This window comes from Fusarium vanettenii (genome assembly GCF_000151355.1).
Source record: "Fusarium vanettenii 77-13-4 chromosome 4 genomic scaffold NECHAsca_19_chr4_3_0, whole genome shotgun sequence".
Lineage (NCBI taxonomy): Eukaryota > Fungi > Ascomycota > Sordariomycetes > Hypocreales > Nectriaceae > Fusarium > Fusarium vanettenii.
Genome location: NW_003315866.1, coordinates 563459 through 585786, shown reverse-complemented (window position 1 = coordinate 585786; position 22328 = coordinate 563459). Strand labels below are relative to the sequence as shown.

The following is a 22328-nucleotide window of genomic DNA, read 5'->3' as shown; positions in this document are numbered from 1 at the left end:
GAGCTTAGAAGGGCTGGAAGTGTAGTTGTGGTTGCAAGATACTTCTTAGCAAGACAGCAATACTGCAATGTCTTTATACGCAGAGCTGATTCATGCATATCGGCCGTCCTAATTTTGATTCCAAACCGCAATCATACTATCACAGATCATCCTTGACATTATTAATCTCAGCCTGGCTGTGCTGATCCGACAACGCGGTGCGAATTGACTTGTTTCCCGCTATTTCTTTGTAATCCATCGAGGCTGGGTGAAATAAAGTGCTAGGGACTCCCAAAGGCAACTTCTTTAGTGGCGGAGCGGGCATTCATAAAGGCCGTTGGCAATTCTTTAGTGATGCCCCATGTCCCGGATCTCATCGCGGACCTTTATAACTTCCGCACAGTGGGTGGGTGTAAGCATAGCCTCCATTGCTCCGGCTTACGGGGACTTGGTGACTTCTAATTATATTCCGTTCAAGTGTCTTAGACCTCATCAATGAGAGGAAATTATTTCTCAAGTGGTTTTGCTTTCTAATCTGCATGTTTATTCCTCGTTTTGTTATGATGATTCGAAGACTCTAGGCGAGTCACTGAAGTTGAGGAAAACATGGACATGCTGGGAGTCTTAACTGAAAGGGCTTTCTCTTTCATTATCTAGCCTCAATTTCATCTGGAATCTCCTCCAGGCGGCGAACGATGGTGGGTGATCAGCATTTGCATTGACCATTAACTTAGTATAATCGCAACTTTTCGGCCTCGATCCTCCAAGCCGCTCGTCGTTCCCTAATCTTGTTTTGCTTCGCAAGGCTCAATGGCTTTGATTGGCACTTTTTGGCTTTTTCTTTCAGCTTTTTCCTTGACGTCTTTTTGGCAGGACCAAACAACTCACCCGGCGAGTTAGTTGAATGAGACAATGCTATCTGTCTCAACCTGCCCACAACGGGATGATCTTGATCAGGGTATGTGTACACCGCCAGAATTAATGCAGCCCTTAGTGTAAAATTGGCATCATTCCCAGCGCTGTGGAGTCGAGCAACTGGGCATCGAAGTCGATGCAGCAAGGCACCAAGTGAGCACCGCCAAGGCTGAAACACCTCGTTTGCAACTAGGAGGGTATCGATAACGTCAATGTTGGGATGCGCAAGAGCATATCCGAGAGCATGACATACATCAAGTTCATTTTCGACTGCATGGCCAACAAGGATGACGGGTCGATCTTTAGGTAGTGTTCTGTCAATTCGATGCACAAGTTCGGCTGGTCGTATTGTCGTCGACTCCCCAAAGACAAACCTGTTGGAGGCTTTCTCGATATAAGACTCTGACCCCGTGATGTAGTTTTCAGTCGTGATCAGGTCTTGCCCGTCTTCGCGAGGCTGAGTCAACATTTTGGTGTCGAATGTGGCGATACCAAGCTGGGAGTCCTGACTTTCAAGAAAGCCATTCTTCAAGTTGTTGGTCTGCTCGAAGTCGATTGCCACTATGATAGGCGACGGTTGGTCGGATTCTGATAGGCCAAGAGCTGTTTGCAAAACCTGGAGTCCGTTCCTTGAAACGCTTGCACGCCACCAGTGGCGAGAGCGTGATGGAGACATTTACGCGCTTCCGGGTTGAGGGTGTTGGATGTGACTCCGAGCTCAAAGGCGAGAATTGGCATTTGGCTGGCTTGGGTGGTTCCTTTAAGGTGGTAGTTAAGGCCGACTAAACGCAGCATTAAATGGTTTTAGAGTCGTAAAAACTTTAAGCTTTGCAGCTGCATATCACAGAGTTATGTGTTGCTTGGTGGAGTACAGGCAGAAGCGGATAAAGCCTTTCCACCAGTTGGTTTTCTATGGCTGCTGCCTTACGAAGGCTTATTATTTCTACCGTTTGGTCTTTATACTTCAGATCTGTTCTTTATTATAGTTGCAGCCCGACCCTTGATGGGTTAACTGAGCCCGAAGATCGGTCTTTATACTTCATTGAACTCAACAAAATTACTGTACATAACGCATGCTACCTTTTGCTCCTGTGCTATCGCTTGTGTATCGGTATTTGACCAGCCCGTAACCTCCGTCAACCAATAACATGTATACAAGGAACGTGATGATGCTGTTATTAGAGTACCCTATCCTGGAGTGGTAGAGACAGAGGATTTGGCGCAGAATAAATTCGTACATGCGAAATATGAGAAGAAATCATGATCAGGTATGTCGACACCATATACACACAAAGCTCACCACAACCATCAACTCCCACAACCTGCGGAATTCTCCCGTCACTTTACTCTCCATAAAACATATTTCTCCAATCTTATATGGACTCCAAGAGTCGTCTCGAGCCCAGATAGCCACAATCTCGCCATCGCTGGTGGAACCTTGGATGCTGTTGTCTTTGGCAAGGTCTGGTGATCCAACAGCCAACCTCACCAATTTCCAGCCAGAATTTGCACCCATGCTCGTAACTTCGCTGCCGCGAGTCTGACGCCACTCGAACCTCTCAACAGGTTGGCCCTCTCCAACTTGCATGCCAAACCAATATGTCTCTCGTTTACTGTTGGCGGTACAACACCGCAGCAATTCTTCTCGGGTATCAAGAGTCTCTCCGGGAAACGAGGGGAGACATATGCGATAGTCTTTCTTCCACTTGCCAACACTCTTGGCTGTTGCAAGAATCGGGCTGGATGCGTCTGGGCCCTCATAAAAAATGATGTCGTGGTGATAACCGCTGTGAGGCGCGTGAGCCGCAAATGTGAACCCTGAGTTTGAGTCACTAAGAAGGAGGTGTGTTTGCAAGGTAAGTCGCTTTTCAAATGTCATGGAAAGCCTTTGGGGGATGCCGTTGCTGGCGGTCTCTGGTGATATCTGTGGGACGAGGGTATTTTCAGACTGTAAGTTGCCCATGATGTGTAGTTTTGTCTAGTAATAAATGCAGCGTACTTTGAAGCGAGATGTTGGTTATATATATGTTCTTAAGTTAGGCCTTCTACCATGTGGAGGATCTGCGGCCCTATCACCCGGATCGAATTTATCGCGTGATGTTGGCCTTCACTCTCGTATTTCGCATTCACGACAAAAAGCACGCGACGCAACTACCCGTCGGCCCTCGGTGAAGGACATGAGACATGGACGTCAGGGGTCTTTACACATGCCCAATGAGATCAAGTATCAGTAGAGACAATTAGAGCTAGCCAAGCTGAACCTGGTAGTGGACAAGGGCCATTCTTCTTGGATTGGTCGTGGCGCTCAGGCGCGATAAGATGCCTTGGAAGAGTGCGATTCGCAAGCAACGGTGCCCTTCAGGCTTAACCCATTCTTGTTGTATGCCTATATTAATCAGTTCTATGATCAATAGAGAGACTTTCTGTACCGTAGCAACTATCCGCGCGGAGTTTGTAGCATCAAGTATCCAGATGGGGCTGGGAGGCAAATGGCTTCACAGCACCGATTTGGGATTTAGCATCAACTACCGAGGGTATGGGCAATCCTACGTTACTGATCACGGTTGCTTACCCAAAGCCTATGTCACTGATGGCAAGCACAATAGTTTAATGAAGAAATCCAGAGACATGGAAATGGCTCGATTAAATCGACAGGCATGCATGATAGAGGCAAATTATATTTAACGGAAGTCAGACATGGTCTACCTGGTGACGAAGGAAAAGTCGGTACACCCAAAGCACGATTGTATAGCTTGAGGTATAGGAATGTTATTAATAATAGGTGTAACTCACTTCATGCCGCCATACTCGTTATTAAGAGATGTTAATGAAAGAACACAGTCCCTGGATGGCAACTCGGATTCAATCTATGGCAGTCGCTCTTACGGCATGCGTGATGAGGGCCCAACAATGAAGCTATAGGTATTATTATTCGAGGAAAGACTATGCTTATCTGCATCAGGTCTAGTCATGATGTGACTGTAATCGTGAAAGGTGAACATGCTAAACGAATGAGTGCCCTTAAAAACGACTAGTTCCCCCTCGAATGGCCATACCGACAGAGAGCCGTGCTACCACAAGTACTTAGACTCCGCCTAGGCTAGTTCAAAACACGGAACCTTGGTCCCGTCACGCCAATATCCCAACGAACCTCCACACGATCACCAACACCGACATACTCAACACCGATGAGCTGCCCAGCTGGACAAGGGATCTTTGGCCACCCCTGATAGGCCATAATCCAGGTAGCATTCCCTGGCTTCGGGACCGAAATCCGGCCGACATGGTTGTCTCTGCTCTTGGCTTCTGCCCACTCAGCAATATCGGCAACGGAGAATGTTTGAAGACCGCTTGGGGGATCCGACCAGGTGAAAACGTCGAGAGTCTGTGTGCCTGTAGAGACATCTCGATCCCAGAGCTCAAAGATGAGCTCGCAGGTCTTGCCTTCTGTGCTTTGGTCGAAGTTGAACGTGACGATGGTGGTTGTCTCGTCCGTAGCCTTGCCGTTCTTGACGATCAGAAGCTGATCCTGAGGGTCTTGGATGATCTTGTCGCTCTGGACCCAGCGTCTGTAGGTTCCCGCGGGGAAGATGATGTCTTCAAATTGACGGGTTTCGAGGGCCGGTGCGGCCAAGGTGACAGCCGCAGTAGAAAGGAGGAATGCAAGAAGCTTCATGTTTGCTTTTGGGAGATGGATACTTTTTTTTGAGTTTTATGAAACGGTTGAGACGATGGTGATTGAAGATGGACAGATAAAGAGAGAGCAAGTAGGATTGTTGCCCTTTTATACCTCGATAGTTGTAAGTGTTTCCGTACACCCGCACTATGAGGCCCTAGACATGGAGGGCGCCTCGTATAAGTCGGGTCTATCAATGACGAAATATCTCATTACAGATGCATGCAACCAATGCCAATTGATCAACCCACATTTGCAGATCCTTCGAGCCGCGCAGATCTCCGTTGCTGACCGGATATCCAGAACTTGACTTTGAAGGAGAACACTCCCGAGTTACACTGGTGGATATTCACAGAGACGCATGAGCATGAATCAATTGATGAACCAGACATTACTTTCACAAGAGAGCAAGTATAAAGTCGGATTTGAGAATGCAGGTGAGGGAATGTTGATTCCTAACGGTATTATGCATAATATAGGCTCATCGGCTCGGAGAAATCGTTCAGGCCTTGAGAGGGGTGCCTTGACACGTCATCGGCTCGATCGTGTCTAAATATACCATACTGAACCACCTATTTTTAACAATCCCAAGTACACTTTGACTGGGCGAGTGGAGGCAGGTGACTACGAAGGAGCGCGGCATTAACACTCAGCTCGTCTTCCCCTCAAAGATTTGCGCCTTGGCATCAAGACCAAAGCCGGGATGTCACCCTACACGTATCTCGTGGCTCAGTAAGACGGGCTAACTTGAAGCCATTTTTCTAAATAGGCTTACATGATGGGAATTGCATCTCGATCTTTATGCAGACGTATGCTGGCACGAGTAATTGACTTGGTACTACTGCCGCCGGAGTGCCTGCGCCGATGTCGTCCGGGGTCACCAGGAGAACATTCAGATCAACAGTCACAACAGCCAGCAAACCTCTGCTTCGGTAATGGATATTCTAAGTTGTAAACTATTGAGATCAGACCTCTCTTGATAGGTAGTACTTGCTCGCATTATCACTTATGCTACTCGTCTCAGCATATGTTGTACCCTCCGCAATGATGCCCTTGGAGCTGGACGTCTCGTCCTCAAGACGCCGCCACTTTCCCCCGCTGCTGGTTACCGACATTCTACCCTTGCCGCTTGGTGTGAGATTATCCAGCTGCGTCCCTCCCACATTTATTTGCCCTCCTCCTATCGTGTGTATTTGTTGACCGCTCGACGCGTTGCCAGCTGACTGGCCTTTGGAGGTACCACGACTACGGTCGAAATATCGGGCAAACATTTTCCGAAGAGACGGGAGGGATGCTGCGATGATAGCGATTCCACTTTCTAGTTGACACCAAAGGGAAATATGTCCGTTCCAGTCTGTGAAGGTCAAGTCAGAGAAGATGTCTGTAACAGAAGTAGTCCACTCACAGAGCTTGTCTTTGGTGGCCAGGTAATACTGCAGGTAAGGCGCCCTGACGATCGTAGCCGTGCTTGCAAGAGCACCCAAATCCAGGATGAGCATGACAATTCTCTTCGACCGTCGATTCATCTGCAGCTTTCGTACCACAAAGTAAGGCAAGATGGCGCAGCACCAATCCGTCACGATACCCACAGCCGTCCAGACGTATCCAATGATGACAACTCGATTGAAGTCGCCACATTTTCCAAGCAAAGGGTTCCAGTATGCTCGAACGGGGGTGCAGTAGGTAAGAGAAGCGACTATTCCAACGATTGCCATGACCGTAGCGAGCAATTGCATGATGTAGAGCGTCCAGCGATACTTTAGTTCGACGGTAATCCGAAGTAGCATGAAGACAACCGAGGCTTTGATCAACGGTACCGTAGTCCCGTATGTGACTTGCGAGTAAAGCATGTATTCGGCGCATCGAACCATAACAAGATCGTTGAGTTTGTCGTCCCTCGTTCCAAGGCCAAAGTATGCTGCTTTGACAGCGAATACGCTACTAACGATGAAAGAGCCCTAACAATTAGTTATAGCTGTAACCATGACAGCCTCGAGACTTACATAGGATAACACAGCAAAGGTATCCTTCCATCCCCAATTCGCGGTATATCGCAGCATCCAAGCCCGAACGTAGACCCTCAGAACCATAATAACCGTCGCAATCACCACGAATATTAGAACGACAATGATCAAAACGAGAGCGAAACCTTGTGGTTCGATCGGAGGATGGGCGTAGGCCAGCTTCTGGAGCTGGTTGCCCTGTTCGAGTGTCGACATCTTCAGGAAGCCGCAGGACGAGATGCTAAATCATGCCACTCAGAGAAGAACATTGGGGAGTGCGAATTCTTCAGTAATTTTTAGCTTTCGCTGCCAAGAGACATGGTCAATGATCTGCACTCAGAGCCGGGGTAGAATCCACAGGTAGAATCCACAGCGAAAAGAAAAGGACAACGATGGTATAATACCAGTTCTCTTAGATTCAAGGGTACAATACACTTGCCCCTGTTCCGTATGGAGCCAGTCAGGGTATCCTACAGCTCGCATGCTTCAACAGACCTTGTTCCTGCAGCATGGAAAACCGGATCACCTTTCGGGTCCGGTTCATGTTGCATCCGGGACGTCTCGAGGGAACGCTGTGTTGGTTCTGAGCTTTTTCGTTTCACTTGGCATGAATACAACCAACACAAACTGTATGCAAATGCCAGGAACCCATGATTATCAGCGGATTGATGCAGGACCCCGAGTCTGCAGCCCCTTTTAACCCTGGCTGGAGAATGGAGGCTATTTCCGCATGTCCACTGTCAAAATGGCCCAACGCGCAATTCCATTCGGTATTTGGCCTTGAGTCTCTTGGTTCCAATAACTGCTCATCTATCGTAAACTTGTTCATTCTTCAGCATGGTGAGCTTGCTTGGCTGGGGAACAGCTGCCCCGGAGGCTGTTCCTGGCGACAAAGTCCTTCCTCTCCACTACTTCGATGATACCTCAGTCTGGAGATCATTCATTTTGTACTCCTTGTTCGTATTTGAAGATGTACTAGACACGGATAAAATTCGTCACTCCTTGGAGGACCTAGCCCGAAGGAAAGGTTGGCAGAAACTGGGAGCTCGGCTCCGACGAAACGTACAGTATTCCACTATTGGTTACTCAATACATATTTACTGACTCTCTCTCAGTCCAAAGGTGTTTTAGAGTATCACATCCCCGCCGACTTCGACCAAGACCGGCCGCCCATCGCGTATACCCATATTCAACATGACACGCCGATAGCCGACCACCCCGTTGCTAGTCAAATACCCAAACCAAGCGCAAGACCCTCAATACTCGGTGACCCCGACCAATTCTTGAGTCTCATGCATCCAGAAGGGAGCCCCAAGAAATTAGAAGACTACGTCAACTCGGAAAGACCCCAGCTTGGTCTACACACGGTTTCTTTCAAGGATGCCACTCTCGTGTCTATTTACTGGCCTCACATCATGTTTGATGCGATGGGCAAGAAGGCTCTCTTGACCGCATGGTCATTGACACTTCAAGGACGACAGGGCGAGATTCTGCCTCTTTGTGGCGCCGATAGCGACCCCCTGACAGAGCTTGGTCGGCATCCCACCGAGGTGCACAAGTTGGCGGATCGTCAACTCTCCACATTGGGGCTAGTTCGATATGGCCTCAACCACATCACGGAGTTTGCACTACGCGGAAATGAGACTCGTATTGTATGCGTTCCAGCAGCATTTATGGACAAGTTGAGGGATGAAGCAATGGGAGATGTCCCAGTCGATAGTTCCAGCGACGAAGACACGTTCCTAAGTGATGGTGACATTCTATGCGCTTGGTGGACCCGCATAGCCATCTCACATCTGCCTCAAAACTCGGAGACCAACGTTATCCTTTACAACGCATATTCCCTTCGTTCTGTTCTCGCTGGAGACTTGCTACCAGCCGGCACCTCGTACCTCTCCAACGCCACAGGCTTCATCCATACACCTCTCACCGTCAAAGAGATCTTCACAAAGCCCTTAGGCTACATCGCGTCTCGCATCCGACACTCAATCTCAGAATACGGAACAAGAGAGCAGGTTGAGGCGTTTATGTCCATGGTCAGACAATCACAGGCTCGAACACCACCATTCTTTGGGGATCCGTCGATGCACATGCTCACCTACTCGAACTGGAGCAAAGCCAAGATGTTTGAAACCGACTTTTCAGCAGCGGTAAAGCCAAATAGTCGATCGTCTTCTGACAACCACGTGCCAGGGAGGCCGGCCTACATCCAAAATTGACAATATGGCTTGACCCTCCCTAATGCGTTCCCCATCATGGGCAAGGACACTCAAGGGAACTACTGGCTCTCTGGGTACTTGAACAAGGGTAACTGGGACAAGATTAACGAGATACTCAATAATATCTGAGGCAAATCTAGCGCAACTAAGGCGTGTGAGGCTGTTCACTGGGGCCTGTACTCATAAACCGGGCAATTATAGGATGAGTGGCACTTGAGGTTCCTATCAACTTTATATTACCAGTACAAATACAAATCTGTTATATTACACATGCCTCTCGCTTACCAGTTCAATTAGCTTATACTTTGACATTCAAGGCTCCATCAATGAGTCCCCAGGTATGATCGGCCACCTTCTTCATCTGCCCTTCCGTCCAAATAGCCTTCTTGACAAGGAGACGTCCCTTGTTATCAATGTTACTCCAATACCTCCCCTCTTTCTCTCCCTCTGCGCAACGCTCAGTCACCCCATTCATCAAATATTCGGCACAAGTTTCCGCCGACACGCAGACCAGGTTGGCTCCAACTCGGCCGACAGTCCGCAGATACCAGGGGAGCTCTCTCCAAAGACCCGAACTAACGCCTCCGGGCCATGCATGTGCGAAATGTCTTCGGCCGACCCCGGTGGACTTTTGCTGCGCCGCGTAGTACTGGACCATGGCGTCATTCATGGACATGCAGTGATCTGCCGCCTTGCCAAGACTATAATGCGTCTTGAGGTCGAGATCCTCCCAGATGAGCTTGTCAGGGCTTCCAAGCCATCCATCAAACACGATAATAACCTTGCTATCTTCATTCATGACTGGAAGGAGCTCGCGTATGAGGAGCTGTTTGCCGTAATAATGCAGCGCCATCTTGCGATCGATACCCTCGGGTGTCTCGGTTCTCCCAGCCATCGTCATGATACCCTGAGTCATGATGAGTAGATCGAGTTTCTGGCCTTGAGCTTTGAAATCATCCGTGTACTGCTTGATCTGGCGCATTGACGTTGCCTCAAGTGGTCGAAAGGTGATGTTGGCGTGTGGAATGTTTTGTGGCTTGGTGCGCCCGCTGATGGTGACGATTGAGGTGCTGGCTTCGGAGGCGACACGGCAGGCCATGGCATAGCCGATGCCGCTTGTACCGCCTACTACCAGAGCTCTTACAGTCATTTTTTATCGCTTTATGGGGCGTTGGGGGGTTTGATGATCTTGCGAGAAGAAGGTTGGAGGGGAAGAAGGAGGAATGGGAGCTAACCGTGTTTTAAAATGGTTGTTGGCTGAGATCAGCCATCACCAGTTACGCGTAATTCGCAGCGAAAATTGATTGCCTAGGCGCAGGGCTGGCGCGGCGAGAAGGTGCATTGCCTACCAAAAGGTCACGTCTACTCCCATATTGGGTCTCATCTTAATCGATTGAGAGCATGCCTATCAACTCACCTTCACAGTTTCACCATTCTCCGACAAAGTTGGCTTTCTTCCGGTGGGATTCATTGCCAACCCTCAGAAGCTATATGGTCTACCAAAACGGACAATATCCCCCAGATAGCATTTCGCAGTTAACAGAGTTTAGAGGTAAGGACGTCATACCAGAGGCGCCAATATAATATTTAGAAACGTCTCCAGACCGTGTTGACTTGTAAAATATGTCTGGAGGAGGGTGTGTATTGTCCGCTTTGGCACCTACCCTAGACTTCCAGAATGATCCCTGCCAATTCATAGGCTGCAGGCTTTAAGCGATCTCAGAGCCAAGAGTTTGTGGATCCCTTGTAGGCAGAGCAGGCAGCGAGCCCCATTTGCATGAGCGGAAATTACTCTCTTGTTTAGCCTTAAAAGGAGAAGAAGTTTGCGCGATAGGTGAGCCCTAAGCTCTAAAGCAACTGCTATCATTAGCTTGTCACAGATTCTACCCCATCAGATCCTCTTGCATCGTCATGTCTTCCCCCCCGGCTGGCGATGGCGTCTCCATGCCCCTTTTGCCCGAGATATGGAGCCACATTTGCTCCTTCATGCTGAAGCCGAGCCTATCCAACCTAAGGCTCACCTCGCGCCAGATGAACCACACCGCCCTGCCTCATCTATTCAGGAGCCTACGTCTTGAAGGCTTTGGCGGCTCAGCTGAGCGCGTCATCAACATCGCCAAGTCCCCCAAGCTACGTGGCCTAGTCCGAGAGCTCACCATCGACTCTTGGATCGGGCCTGGCTTTGAGTACAACGCAAACGAGGACTATAAGATCCCTACAGATTTCATGGACGCTTTGCCTTATATCCGCTGCTTTGGAAAGGTTACGACTATGAATCTGCGGTTCAATGAGTTTTGCGGTGACGATGATCGGGACTATTGGCGAACGGAAATCGAAGAGACCTGGTCATTCAGATACAGAATCATTGACACCGTGTGCCACTGTATCGTGGGCATGTGGACCAAAGAGCGACAGGAAAGGATAGACAACAGGGCCGGCCTCGAATACGACCCTGAGTATCCCGAGGATGACCTGGGTGTTCCTCTAGAACATATAATGCCGCTCAAGGAGCTCACCATATCGAACCTGGCAGACTATCCCGATACCGACATCACTAGGTCCAAGGCCTGGAAAAAGCTTCTTTCTCTTGACAGCCTCGTCAACCTCAAGCTCTTCATCGCCACCGAAGTCGAATCCTCTTCACCAGAGTCTGCCGTCTTTTTCGCAGAAAAGTACGAATTCTTCGGCGACCTGCCCAACTCATGGCTCTCGAGCCCCATCACCGACAACCTGCGAGTCTTGTCGCTATTCTACTGCGACTATTGGGGCTGGTTTCCCAAGTTCGACTTCCGCCTCATTAACGAAGGCGGATCGCCATTCCCGCAACTCAAGGTGCTTGCGCTCGGAAACTACGTCTTTAGCCATGACTGGCAGATCGACTGGTTTACAACCATCGGGTCAAAGAATGGCAGCGGAGGGCTAGAGGAGCTTTATCTTGATGACTGTCCCATTTTGACCAGGGCTCAACAGATGGGTCCGCTTAGCCGCAGCGACCCTGGCTATCCCAGGGCCGGGACGGTCATGCAGGACAGCGGGAGGCCTGACAAGTTTGAGTACTCACTGCGATGGCACCAGGTCCTCTCGCGATGGACAGAGTCGATGAAGGCGCTAAAGGTTTTTCGAATGGATCGTGGTGCCTGGAACTCACCTTCGCCAAAGGATGCTAAAATGTTCCTAGAGGATGTAGACGATCATGGCTATCGCGTGGACGAGAGCACGTACCATCGCACTTCCTACAATATCCACCGGAGCTTTGGCGGAGATGGAATTTCGGTGACGGAAGAAACACGCATGCAGTACATAGAGTACGACATCGGCACCGGGCCTAGTCCATGGCTCGAGGCTCGCAGAAAAAGGTGGTTCCCGAGGGATGATGACTTTGTTGTGACTGAGGAGCTGCTAAGCAAGGACGCGGGAGCTTATGAGGCACTTTTTGCTGCCATCAATGCTAGGCAGCAGGATTCAAGAGAGGAGTTGTGATGGAGCCGCTTTACATGGTCAAGGGGCAGGGTCGGGGTCTTCTTTTGTTGTTACATGATTTTATCTCTCGAGGTATGCTTATTAGTCTACTCTCTTTCTCCAACCATCTCTCCCATGGGGAATCTGAGCTATCTCCGAACGGGAGTGACCGCCTCAGCTTTGTTGGGGCCTTGATCTGTGCATCAATCTCCGTCCACGTTGCCATTGAAGTTGTGGGGGGTTGGCACTATAGCCTCAAGGTCCCCCGGTCAAAGTTCGCCTCCAATCCCGTTTTATCCGAATGTCATTAGAACTAGACATTGAACGCTTCCATTGTTCCTTGATACCAATACGCATGCAAATGTCGTCTTGACAGTCTCACCCGATATCGTCCGTATGCGGCAGCCAGAGCTAACCCCGAGGAACGATCGGCGCCCAGAAATAAGCCGCATTCAACACCAAACTTGGCAGTTTCCAGAAGCATTCCAGAAGCATAGTGCTTATTTGAGGCTCCCACTAGCGTCAAATCACGGCAGCCTCAATGAATCCCGCCCGCAGAGCAGCCTCTGACCGCACAACATGCTGATCCCTCCCCGAACCCATGCCTAGTGTTACAGACTTATTCACCTGCGCCATTTTCTTTTTTTCCTTTCCCATCAAGTGAGCTGACTCGCTCCAACAATGACGTTCCCGGAGCCACCCGAGTCACCGTGTAGACCCATATCGTCGAGTGTGGTTATCCACTTAGTCGAAAGGCTCCGAGAAGCCACCGTGCCGAGTATCCGGCACATAGGGACTTGATATCCACAAGGTGTGGGAACCATCCCGACGACGTCCGCCAAATGGCAGGCAGCCCGTTGCCAACTGCCGTGAGCACGTACACTTGGATTCGACATTGACCCTTCATCAAGTCGTCTCAGCAGGATGCTAAAACCCCACAAGGATGGGGTCAAGTGCCTTTAGTGATCCCATGGGGCTCCGCAAGTCATGGGGGTTAAGAATGAGGAGACAAGATTTAGTATATAAAGGGCAGTCTACTCAAATTTCTTTTCGAGGACCACTCATCTTGTCTTTGTCTCTTCAGTGTCGACTTTGCAGAGATGAGCGCGCAGACATACCTTGGTGCCAGCGGCAAGGCGTTGAGCATTCTTCAGCTTGCTCTCGTCGTAGGCCCGGCCTTTGTTATTTTCGGTTACAACCAAGCCGGCATTGGTGGTCTCCTCACTGAGGAAGATTGGGTCAAGACATTCCCCGGGATCGATACCGTCCACAGTGAAGGCTCTGAAAAGAGCCGCAAGTCCACACTGCAGGGCTTTGTCGTTGCAACCTTTGTTATCGGTGCCCTTATCGGTTCCCTGTCTTGTTCCTACACAGGTGACAGGTTTGGTCGACGCAATGTCATCTTCTTTGCTGGCATCTGCACCTTGATTGGAGAGATCCTCGAGGCTTCCTCCTTTGGCCTTGCCCAGTTCATCGTCGGTCGAGTCATCATCGGCCTGGGTGTCGGCCAGCTCAGCTCTATCGTCCCTGTCTGGCTGAGTGAGACTTCTGCAGCAAAGAACCGTGGACGCAGCGTTGTCCTCACTGGACTTTTCATGTGTCTTGGCTACACACTCGAGTCTTGGATCGACCTCGCCTTTTTCGAGTTCAAGCACGGCCCCGTCACCTGGAGACCTCCTATCGCCATCTCCATCGCCTTCTCCATCGTCCTGTTGGCTTCTGTCTATGCACTCCCGGAAAGCCCTCGATGGCTAGTCCTCAAGAACCGATCTGAAGAAGCCCGACATGTCGTCTCAGCTCTTCGAGGTCTTCCTGAAGATGCACTCGAGGTTCAAGCTGAAGTGGCTGGTATCGAGCACTCTCTCGAAGAGACGAGCCAGGGTGGAGCCACTCTGGGAGACATGCTCAAGATGGGCGACGATAAGCTTCTCTACCGATTCTGTCTTTGCATCATGCTTCAGTTCTATCAGCAAGCCTCTGGCTCAAACCTGGTGTCGGTCTATGCACCAATTCTCTTCCAGCAAAACCTGGGCATGAGCAGCGAGATGTCTCGTGTTCTCTCCGGAGGCGCTCTTACATGGAAGTTCCTCTCATCCTTTGTCGCCTTCTTCACCATCGATCGTTTCGGTCGTCGAGCCGTCTTCATCATCAGCGGAGTTGGAATGTCGGCCTGCATGGCTGCACTCGCAATCACGACTTCATTTGGCAAGGACAACCACCCTGCTATGATCGCGGCTGGCTGCTTCCTTTACCTCTACAACACCTGGGTCCCTATTGGCTTCCTTGGCGCCAATTTCCTCTACTGCACCGAAGTCGCGCCTATTCGTCTGCGAATGGCCATGTCGTCCATTTCGACAGCCAACCATTGGCTATGGTATGTCACTTCAACTCTTTACAAAGCACCGCAACTAACATTCCTATAGGAACTTTGTGATTGTCATGGTCACTCCCGTGGCCATCAACACTATCGGATGGCAATACTACATTGTGTTTGCCGTCATCGCCGCATGCATCCCTGTCTCGGTTTACTTCCTGTTCCCTGAGACTATGGGCCGAAACCTGGAGGAGATTGAGCTCCTGTTTAAGGACTCTCCATCGGTGTGGTCGACTGTCAAGTTTGCCAAGAATCGACCAATTGCTATGCCTCAAGAGTTTGTGGGAGGAAAGGAAAAGAGCGATCACATTGAGGGTGATGATGAATGAGGATGCAATTGTCAAACTTGTAAGGCATGAGAGACCTAAATTGTTCCTCTTTTACGAAATAGACGACCGCCATGTCCCATTGGCCCACGGCTGTCCCAAAGGCCAGTCTAGGCCATCACCATCATCACCAATAGTCCTTGGAAAATAGGTAGTTGATCATGGTTGGTGAATAGGCACTGCCCATTGACTCGGGTTGCGAATGGTGACAAAAGCTCAGATAGCATGAACAAACAATGGTAAAAAAAAAAAAATTTCCAAGAATTCCAGATCGGATCAGGCGGATGCCCGTGCTTTTTACCTTTGCCCGCGTTTCTTTAGTTGCGAAAAATTCCAAGTGATCGACATGCCATGATCCAGTTCCTCGCTTATAATTCGTGGACCTGTTGATCAATTCTTCCACCCGGAGAAACCGACAAACAAGTATTGACTAAGTTAACAGCAGAAAAAGAAGTGATGGACAGGCTTAATTAACTCCCCCGCCTGATCAAGACCATTTTCCCCTCACTCTATGCGCAACTATAACTCTTATGCGCGCGAATCCAGTCCCGGCGCTTCAAATCTGCCAGGGCACCGTGGCCTTTATCCTGGCTTAAATGTAACCTTGCCCCGGACGATGCTTGACCGATCAGGAACCTCATACGAGCTTAGATACCCCGAGGCACGAGAACTTCTCCGCGTTGTCTTCTCCGCATCGGCGCTACTAACTAATAAGAGCGGGATGAAGTGCGGGTTAGTCGACTTTAACGTCTGGGCACTTGGGTGTACATGATGCGGAGAGGCTTGATTGATCCATGATTGGGCCGCTTGACTATTGTCTGTATATGGTTTCGGGGAATATCTCTTTTAGGCTGCGTTGTATGACTTTGCTGTTAATATTAACTGGAGGTTAGTATTGCCGACCATCGGCTGCAGGCACGTCATGGGCAGATCGTGGTGATATAAAGCCTGGCCACTGCCGACATAAGATGTTACTCTCCCAGACACAGACCTCTCAGACTTTGTCTGCCCGACTTCGACATGGTCTCCCTCAAGTCGATTCTCGCCGCTGCGGCCTATGTCGCGACGGTCGGAGCTGTCAACATCAAGGTATCTAACTCGGATGGAAATGCCACAAGTGGCCATCAATATGGCTTCCTCCACGAAGTAAGGTTCTATCAAACTATTTCAAGGGCCGGCAGCTGACTATTTGTGTCAAGGACATCAATAACTCTGGAGATGGTGGAATCTATGCTGAACTCATCCGCAACCGAGCTTTCCAGTACAGCAACAAGTACCCTGTCTCTCTAGACGGATGGCACTCGGTCAATGGCGCCCAACTATCTCTAAACCGTCTCAAGGAACCACTTTCCGATGCCCTTCCCGTGTCTTTGAACGTCAAGGCCGGAAGCAAGAAGGAAAAGTCCATTGGTTTCTTCAATGACGGCTACTGGGGAATGGATGTGAAGAAGCAGACTTATACAGGCTCTTTCTGGGTCAAGGGTGCCTACAAGGGAAAGTTCACCGCCTCGCTGCAGTCTAACCTCACCAAGGATGTTTTTGGCTCTGTTGATATCAAGTCCAAGTCCGTTGCCAATGACTGGACTGAGCACAAGTTTGAGCTCATCCCCAAGAAGGATGCTCCCAACAGTAACAACACTTTTGCCATCACCTTCAACTCCAAGGTAGCTATTAAAATCACCTCGATAACCCATGTTGGAGTTTTGCTAACTAGGACAGGGCGTCTCTGGCGGGTCTCTTGACTTCAACCTGATCAGTCTATTCCCTCCTACTTACAAGGGCCGTAAGAACGGACTGAGAATCGACATTGCCGAGGCTCTTGAGGGCCTGCATCCTGTTAGTCCCCCACAAATATATACATTGTTCTCAATATGCTGACCCAACCTTACCAGAGCCTGCTTCGCTTCCCCGGCGGCAACATGCTGGAGGGATCAACCAACAAGACCTGGTGGGACTGGAAGGACACTCTTGGCCCTCTTCGTTACCGAAAGGGTTTCGAGGGTGTCTGGGACTACCAGCAGACCCACGGTCTTGGTCTCGTGGAGTACCTTGAATGGGCTGAGGATATGCAACTGGAGATTGGTGAGATCCTTTTCTTCAATACAACTCGAGGCACATCTAACATGATTTCTCTTAGTGGTTGGCGTCTACGCGGGCTTGGCCCTTAATGGCGATGTCACCCCCAAGGAAGACTTCCAGGCCATCATCGACGACGCCCTCGACGAAATCGAGTTCATTCGCGGCCCTGCTGACTCCAAATGGGGCAAGCGTCGAGCCGAACTTGGTCACCCAGAGCCATTTAAGCTTCATTACGTCGAGATTGGAAACGAAGACTGGTTGGCGGGTTATCCCGGTGGATGGACGAGTTACAAGGAGTACCGCTTCCCCATGTTCCTCAAGGCCATCACCGACGCCTACGATGACATTACCGTCATTTCTTCTGGCGCGACTAGTGATGGCGATGGCTTTGACATTCCTGCTCCTGGAATTGGTGACTATCACCCTTACCGCACGCCTAATGCCCTGGTCGACGAGTTCGACCGGTTTGACAACGACATTGGCCACATCGTCGGAGAAGTCGCTGCCACTCATCCCAACGGTGGAATTGGCTGGGACGGTGATTTAATGAAGTTTCCTTGGTGGATAGGAACCGTTGGCGAGGCTGTGTCTCTGATCGGCTACGAGAGAAATGCTGATCGCATTCCTGGAACCTTCTACGCCCCTGTCCTCCGCAACATGAACCGCTGGCAGTGGGCTGTCACCATCGTTCAGTTCGCCGCAGACCCCGCTATGACAACACGTTCCACTAGTTGGTACGTATGGGAGCTCTTTGCTGCCCATCCCATGACCCATACTCTGCCTGCGTCCGCCGACTTCGACCCTCTCTTCTATGTTTCTGGAAAGAACGAGGACGAAGGCACATTCATTTGGAAGGGTGCCGCCTACAACACTACTAAGGGAGCCGACGTGCCTGTCTCTCTGTCTTTCGAAGGTGTTGAGGCTGGTGCCGAGGCCGACCTCACCTTGTTGACAAACGCCAAGGACGACCCCTTTGCCTACAACGACCCCCACACTGGTGTCAACATTGTGAACAGCACAAGTATCGTACTCGAAGCTGATAAGGATGGAATCTTCAAGTTCAGCCTCCCAGAGCTGAGTGTTGCTGTCTTGGAGACCAAGTCGACAGGAAAGAGCTTGAGAAAGCGTACTCTTGGAAAAGCCTTTACGTCTTAAGGGCCATGTGTCATTGGAACATAGAAGTTGATTGGGTTGCGTTCAACAGAAGTTCAATCCAAAAATTTTATTGCGACGGGCTAGAATTTAACTTGTGACGGCATTTTGGGAGTGAATTGTTCGCAGTTAGGGGGGGTCACGTGGCTAGAGGTTGTATTCACATGATGTAGCACGTGGGATATCACGGGGTCACCATAACGGTATTTAATACTACTACACTCTTTCTTTAGTGCTATCCTACTCCTAGGCAACCTTTTCCTCCCGGGCCTACAACTCAGCATCTACAACAATAACAGCATTATCAAAAATCTGAAGATACTATAACACTTACAGTGCAGGTGATAGGCATGTGCTTTTAAAGCTGTAGATATCGATTTGAAAACTAGCTTATTTGATACTATACCCACGATGTTGTATTTTGCTGGCAAGAGGGGAGGAAACTGCCAATATTTCCCCATCTATGGCATGCCCGTGATACCTCAGGATTGTGGCAAACAGCCACAGTAAAACCGCAACCATCCATCACCCTCCTCACGGACGCCAACTGGGCAAAACCTCCGACTCCTGATGATTCCGCTCCTTTGAACCAGAATCATCTGAAATATTCACACGTAAAAAATGCTTTTACTAGAGCACCATCCCTTCCCACATGCTATCTATGACCTAGTCTTGTGACTTTGCCGTTCATGCAGGAGGCCGACCAGTAATGAGGGGTAAACTCGAGTTACACACGATTTTCAGCTTCACTTTCTGAGATCATTGCTTCAAACTCTCTTCTCTTCTTATCTCTTCCTACTCCATCAATTACCCATGGGGATTTAAAAGCTGCTCTGGCCTTCATACATGGAACAAGACCCCGAGATGGCCGGACAGGCTGAACACCCAAAATGGTGGCGTCGCAGGTTTCCGTGGCATCGCACACAATACAGAGGATCTCTTCTCTTCAATCTCGCATCTTTCATTCTTCCAGCTCTCTATGGAACACTTTCCAAGCTCTGGGTTGCCAACATTGACGCCTCCATGGTGGTAACGACAGATGCATACACCTACATGAACACCGCCGCTGAGGCTGTCAACGAAGGTCTTCCAAGAGCTGCTTGGGTCATTATCGGAGACAAGGCATCACGGGATCTTGCAAAGCGTCTTCAGTTGACACATACCCTGATTGCATTTCAATCACTTGCAGGATTCATCTTGAGCATCGTCTTCCTTGCCGCAGCTCCGGCATTCGCAAGGCGCTTCGTGCCCTCTGAAGTCCGAGACGCGAGTTTGACATATATACGCATTTCATCGTTCACTGTGTTTAGCGGGATCCTCGAGACTGCTGTCGCAACATCAACGCGAGCTCTGGACAAGCCCGATATCCCTCTAGCCATCAGCTCGGTCAAATTTGCTATCAACATCATGCTCGATTTTCTTCTGATTTCGAAGTGGCACGTGGGATCATTCACCCCAACCGTCAACATGCAAGGCACTATCCAACTAGTCTGCAATCTTGTGGCTTCCTTCGTCGGACTCGCTTACTTTCTATGGTCAAATACTCGCACTCTCCTGAGAGAGTTGCGACGAGAGGCTCAGCCACATCGTCGACTACGTCCAAGCTTCCAAGCACTCAAAGTTTTCCTTCGTCCTGGCCTCATTTTCTTTACCGAATCCGCCGTGAGGAACGCACTCTACCTCTGGCTAGTTACAACCATTGTCGCACTCGGTTCCGTCTACTCCACGGCTTGGGGTGTTTTCAACACCATTCGCTGGGGTCTCGTAATGGTCCCCGTTCAAGCACTAGAAGCAACTGCTCTTCAATTCATCGGCCACAATTGGGGAGAATGGAGGAGAAAAGTGGGCGTCAACATGCGAAGACCCAAGGCCAGCTGGAAAGATATTCTCGTTATCATACGGCCTTCGCTGAAGTCCCTGGTTCTTGCGATTGTCTTTGAGGTTCCGCTTGCCATCTTTCTCACCTTGTACGGCGCCTATTCGTTCGCATCCTATCTCAGCGGCTCCGATGAAGTTGCAGAAGTCACGGCATACATGTGGCGAACTCTTGATTGGTGTTATGTGTTCTATGCCATGTCGACTCAGCTAGCCACGATCTTACTTGCAACCCGACCAAAGTGGTACCTCTATCAAAGCCTCGCCAGCAATCTTCTCTATGTTCTACCATGGGCCATTGCTTGCCAAGTTGCTCACTTAGATACGGATAGTGCTTGGTGGTATCACAGTTGGGTTTTTGGCGGCAGTCTAGTTTTCAGTTTTGGAATTATTCTGATTCTTGATTCGCTCTGGGCTTGGACTTTGCTCCGAGGGAAGGCCAAATTGGAGGTGTTTAGAGAGTGATTTCGGTACAATGGATGTGCCTTGAAGCATGAATATTCAAGAAAGAGCTCGAGGTGGTAAAAGGAGAGACTCTCGTCGGAAGCGCTTATTCCCACCATTCTTTCTTTTCCGACACTTTTATTCTTTATCATCTTCATTCTTAATTCTGCTTTTCCATCGTTTTTCAATGCTTGATACAAGCTCTAGTCACACAGAGCCATTAATTCCCCAGATAGTACGGAGTATGCAACCCGACGTTGATGTAACTAGAAGATATGGCGCAATCTCAATGTGACATCACCTCATCGCATTTGCGTATATCGCAGCCAAACAGCACCAATGTCTTAGTAATAATGGAGAACATCCTTGAGTTGGATATTTTAAGAGTTCATATTCTTACTTTACACTTCAAATCTTCAAAAACCGCAGAATAACAGAAGCATCATGTCCGCCACTGTCGTCATTACCCCAGCCGCCCCGGCTCCTCCTGGACAGCCTGATATCGCATACGCTCCAGACTACGCCAAGTTCCAAGCGCGCCAAGCTCAAAGACTCAAGTCCGAAACCTTGCCTTCGACTCTTCCTGAGGGATTTCCAACCCAGTTGACGGGCGATCTGGTCTGGGATGGAGAATCAGTTGCTCAATCTTATGATTGGGCGTATGTTCTGTCCCCGGACCAGACGAATGAGATTGATCAAGCATTGAAACATTTCCAAGGTAGCCACAATTCCGCTTCTTATAATTTCATGTGAACCTGATCACTCTTATAGCTCTCGATATCCCTCTTGGTCAGATCTCTCCTGAAACCTTCCCTCTGCCTCAATTGCATGCCGAGCTACGCAAACTTTCAGATGAGCTCCACACAGGACATGGCTTCTTTGTGATTCGCGGTCTCGATGTTGACAAGTACAGCCGACAAGAGAACATCATCATCTATGTTGGAATCTCTTCACACATCGCAGGCCAACGAGGGCGCCAGGACAGCAAGTTCAACGGCAAGCCTGCTGATGTCGTCCTGACTCACATCAAGGATCTTAGCTCGGGTCAGGAGAAGGGCGCGATTGGAAGCCCGGCATACACGACTGACAAGCAAGTCTTTCACACCGATACTGGAGACATCGTCTCCCTCTTCTGTCTTGAGACTGCCTTGGAAGGTGGAGCTAGTAGACTGGCCAGCACATGGCGCGTCTACAATGAGATTGCCAAAACTCGACCTGACCTGATTCATACACTCTCTCAGAACTGGGACGTTGAAATGTGAGGATAGAACTCTTGCCCCGGATCTGGGTAGCAGTTGGGTATCGTGCTGACCCATATCAGCTTCACAAACGCGGACAAGAAGTTTGCTACACGGCCACTTCTCTATCACCAAAAGGCTACGGCGACGACCCCAGAGAGGGTGGCCTTGCAGTATGCCCGCCGATACTTTGTCGGATTCGGAGCCCTCCCACGAAGCCACGACATTCCTCCCATCACTGAAGCTCAAGCTGAAGCTCTGGATACTCTTCACTTCCTTGGAGAAAAGTTGAGCGTTTCGACCAATTTCCAAAAAGGCGACATGCAATACGTCAACAACCTGGCCGTCTTTCATGCTCGAGATGGCTTTACGGATTCGCCGACCCAACAGTAAGTGCCAGGGATGCGAACCACGGGCCGTTACTAGGCTAACAATTCTCTTAGGCGACATCTTCTGCGGCTCTGGCTTCGAGACCCAAAGAATGCATGGGAAACTCCAGAGGCTCTGAAATCGCGGTGGGCGGAATTATACGATGGTGTTACGGCAGAGGCTGAGGTTTTCCCGTCGGAGCCTTATATCCGGAGTTCCA

General features: G+C 49.8%; 10 protein-coding genes across 10 annotated transcripts; 6 read left to right on the top strand and 4 right to left on the bottom strand.

Moving 5' to 3' along the window:
- Window positions 1-709: 709 nt before the first annotated feature.
- Window positions 710-2857, bottom strand: NECHADRAFT_79694 (uncharacterized protein; the record flags this gene model as incomplete). Its single annotated transcript, XM_003045487.1, has 4 exons — window positions 710-1482; window positions 1575-1652; window positions 1956-2082; window positions 2186-2857. 4 exons carry the CDS (start codon window positions 2855-2857, stop codon window positions 710-712), a joined length of 1650 nt encoding a protein of 549 aa, XP_003045533.1.
- Window positions 2858-3199: 342 nt separating this feature from the next.
- NECHADRAFT_79693 (uncharacterized protein) lies at window positions 3200-4570 on the bottom strand (the record flags this gene model as incomplete). Its single annotated transcript, XM_003045486.1, has 4 exons — window positions 3200-3280; window positions 3467-3473; window positions 3688-3761; window positions 4046-4570. The coding sequence occupies 4 exons, from the start codon at window positions 4568-4570 to the stop codon at window positions 3200-3202; spliced, it is 687 nt and encodes a 228-aa protein (XP_003045532.1).
- Window positions 4571-5823: 1253 nt separating this feature from the next.
- Window positions 5824-6684, bottom strand: NECHADRAFT_5404 (uncharacterized protein; the record flags this gene model as incomplete). Its single annotated transcript, XM_003045485.1, has 3 exons — window positions 5824-5924; window positions 5976-6528; window positions 6574-6684. Coding segments are annotated over 3 exons (765 nt in total), but the record flags the coding sequence as incomplete, so codon positions are not given.
- A 539-nt stretch (window positions 6685-7223) lies between these two features.
- NECHADRAFT_93122 (uncharacterized protein) lies at window positions 7224-8815 on the top strand (the record flags this gene model as incomplete). Its single annotated transcript, XM_003045619.1, has 4 exons — window positions 7224-7388; window positions 7450-7635; window positions 7689-8723; window positions 8771-8815. 4 exons carry the CDS (start codon window positions 7224-7226, stop codon window positions 8813-8815), a joined length of 1431 nt encoding a protein of 476 aa, XP_003045665.1.
- A 275-nt stretch (window positions 8816-9090) lies between these two features.
- On the bottom strand, window positions 9091-9942 carry NECHADRAFT_93121 (uncharacterized protein; the record flags this gene model as incomplete). The annotated part of the gene is made up of 1 exon (XM_003045484.1): window positions 9091-9942. The coding sequence occupies one exon, from the start codon at window positions 9940-9942 to the stop codon at window positions 9091-9093; it is 852 nt and encodes a 283-aa protein (XP_003045530.1).
- A 794-nt stretch (window positions 9943-10736) lies between these two features.
- NECHADRAFT_39345 (uncharacterized protein) lies at window positions 10737-12272 on the top strand (the record flags this gene model as incomplete). Its single annotated transcript, XM_003045618.1, has 1 exon — window positions 10737-12272. The coding sequence occupies one exon, from the start codon at window positions 10737-10739 to the stop codon at window positions 12270-12272; it is 1536 nt and encodes a 511-aa protein (XP_003045664.1).
- A 1079-nt stretch (window positions 12273-13351) lies between these two features.
- Window positions 13352-15077, top strand: NECHADRAFT_60631 (uncharacterized protein; the record flags this gene model as incomplete). The annotated part of the gene is made up of 2 exons (XM_003045617.1): window positions 13352-14625; window positions 14675-15077. 2 exons carry the CDS (start codon window positions 13352-13354, stop codon window positions 14952-14954), a joined length of 1554 nt encoding a protein of 517 aa, XP_003045663.1. The 3' UTR covers window positions 14955-15077.
- An 894-nt stretch (window positions 15078-15971) lies between these two features.
- Window positions 15972-18209, top strand: NECHADRAFT_93118 (uncharacterized protein; the record flags this gene model as incomplete). Its single annotated transcript, XM_003045616.1, has 6 exons — window positions 15972-16097; window positions 16151-16615; window positions 16671-16787; window positions 16844-17033; window positions 17089-18156; window positions 18187-18209. The coding sequence occupies 6 exons, from the start codon at window positions 15972-15974 to the stop codon at window positions 18207-18209; spliced, it is 1989 nt and encodes a 662-aa protein (XP_003045662.1).
- Window positions 18210-19046: 837 nt separating this feature from the next.
- Window positions 19047-20522, top strand: NECHADRAFT_79686 (uncharacterized protein; the record flags this gene model as incomplete). The annotated part of the gene is made up of 1 exon (XM_003045615.1): window positions 19047-20522. The coding sequence occupies one exon, from the start codon at window positions 19047-19049 to the stop codon at window positions 20520-20522; it is 1476 nt and encodes a 491-aa protein (XP_003045661.1).
- Window positions 20523-20966: 444 nt separating this feature from the next.
- On the top strand, window positions 20967-22321 carry NECHADRAFT_25501 (uncharacterized protein; the record flags this gene model as incomplete). Its single annotated transcript, XM_003045614.1, has 4 exons — window positions 20967-21219; window positions 21273-21759; window positions 21823-22128; window positions 22183-22321. Coding segments are annotated over 4 exons (1185 nt in total), but the record flags the coding sequence as incomplete, so codon positions are not given.
- Window positions 22322-22328: the final 7 nt, after the last annotated feature.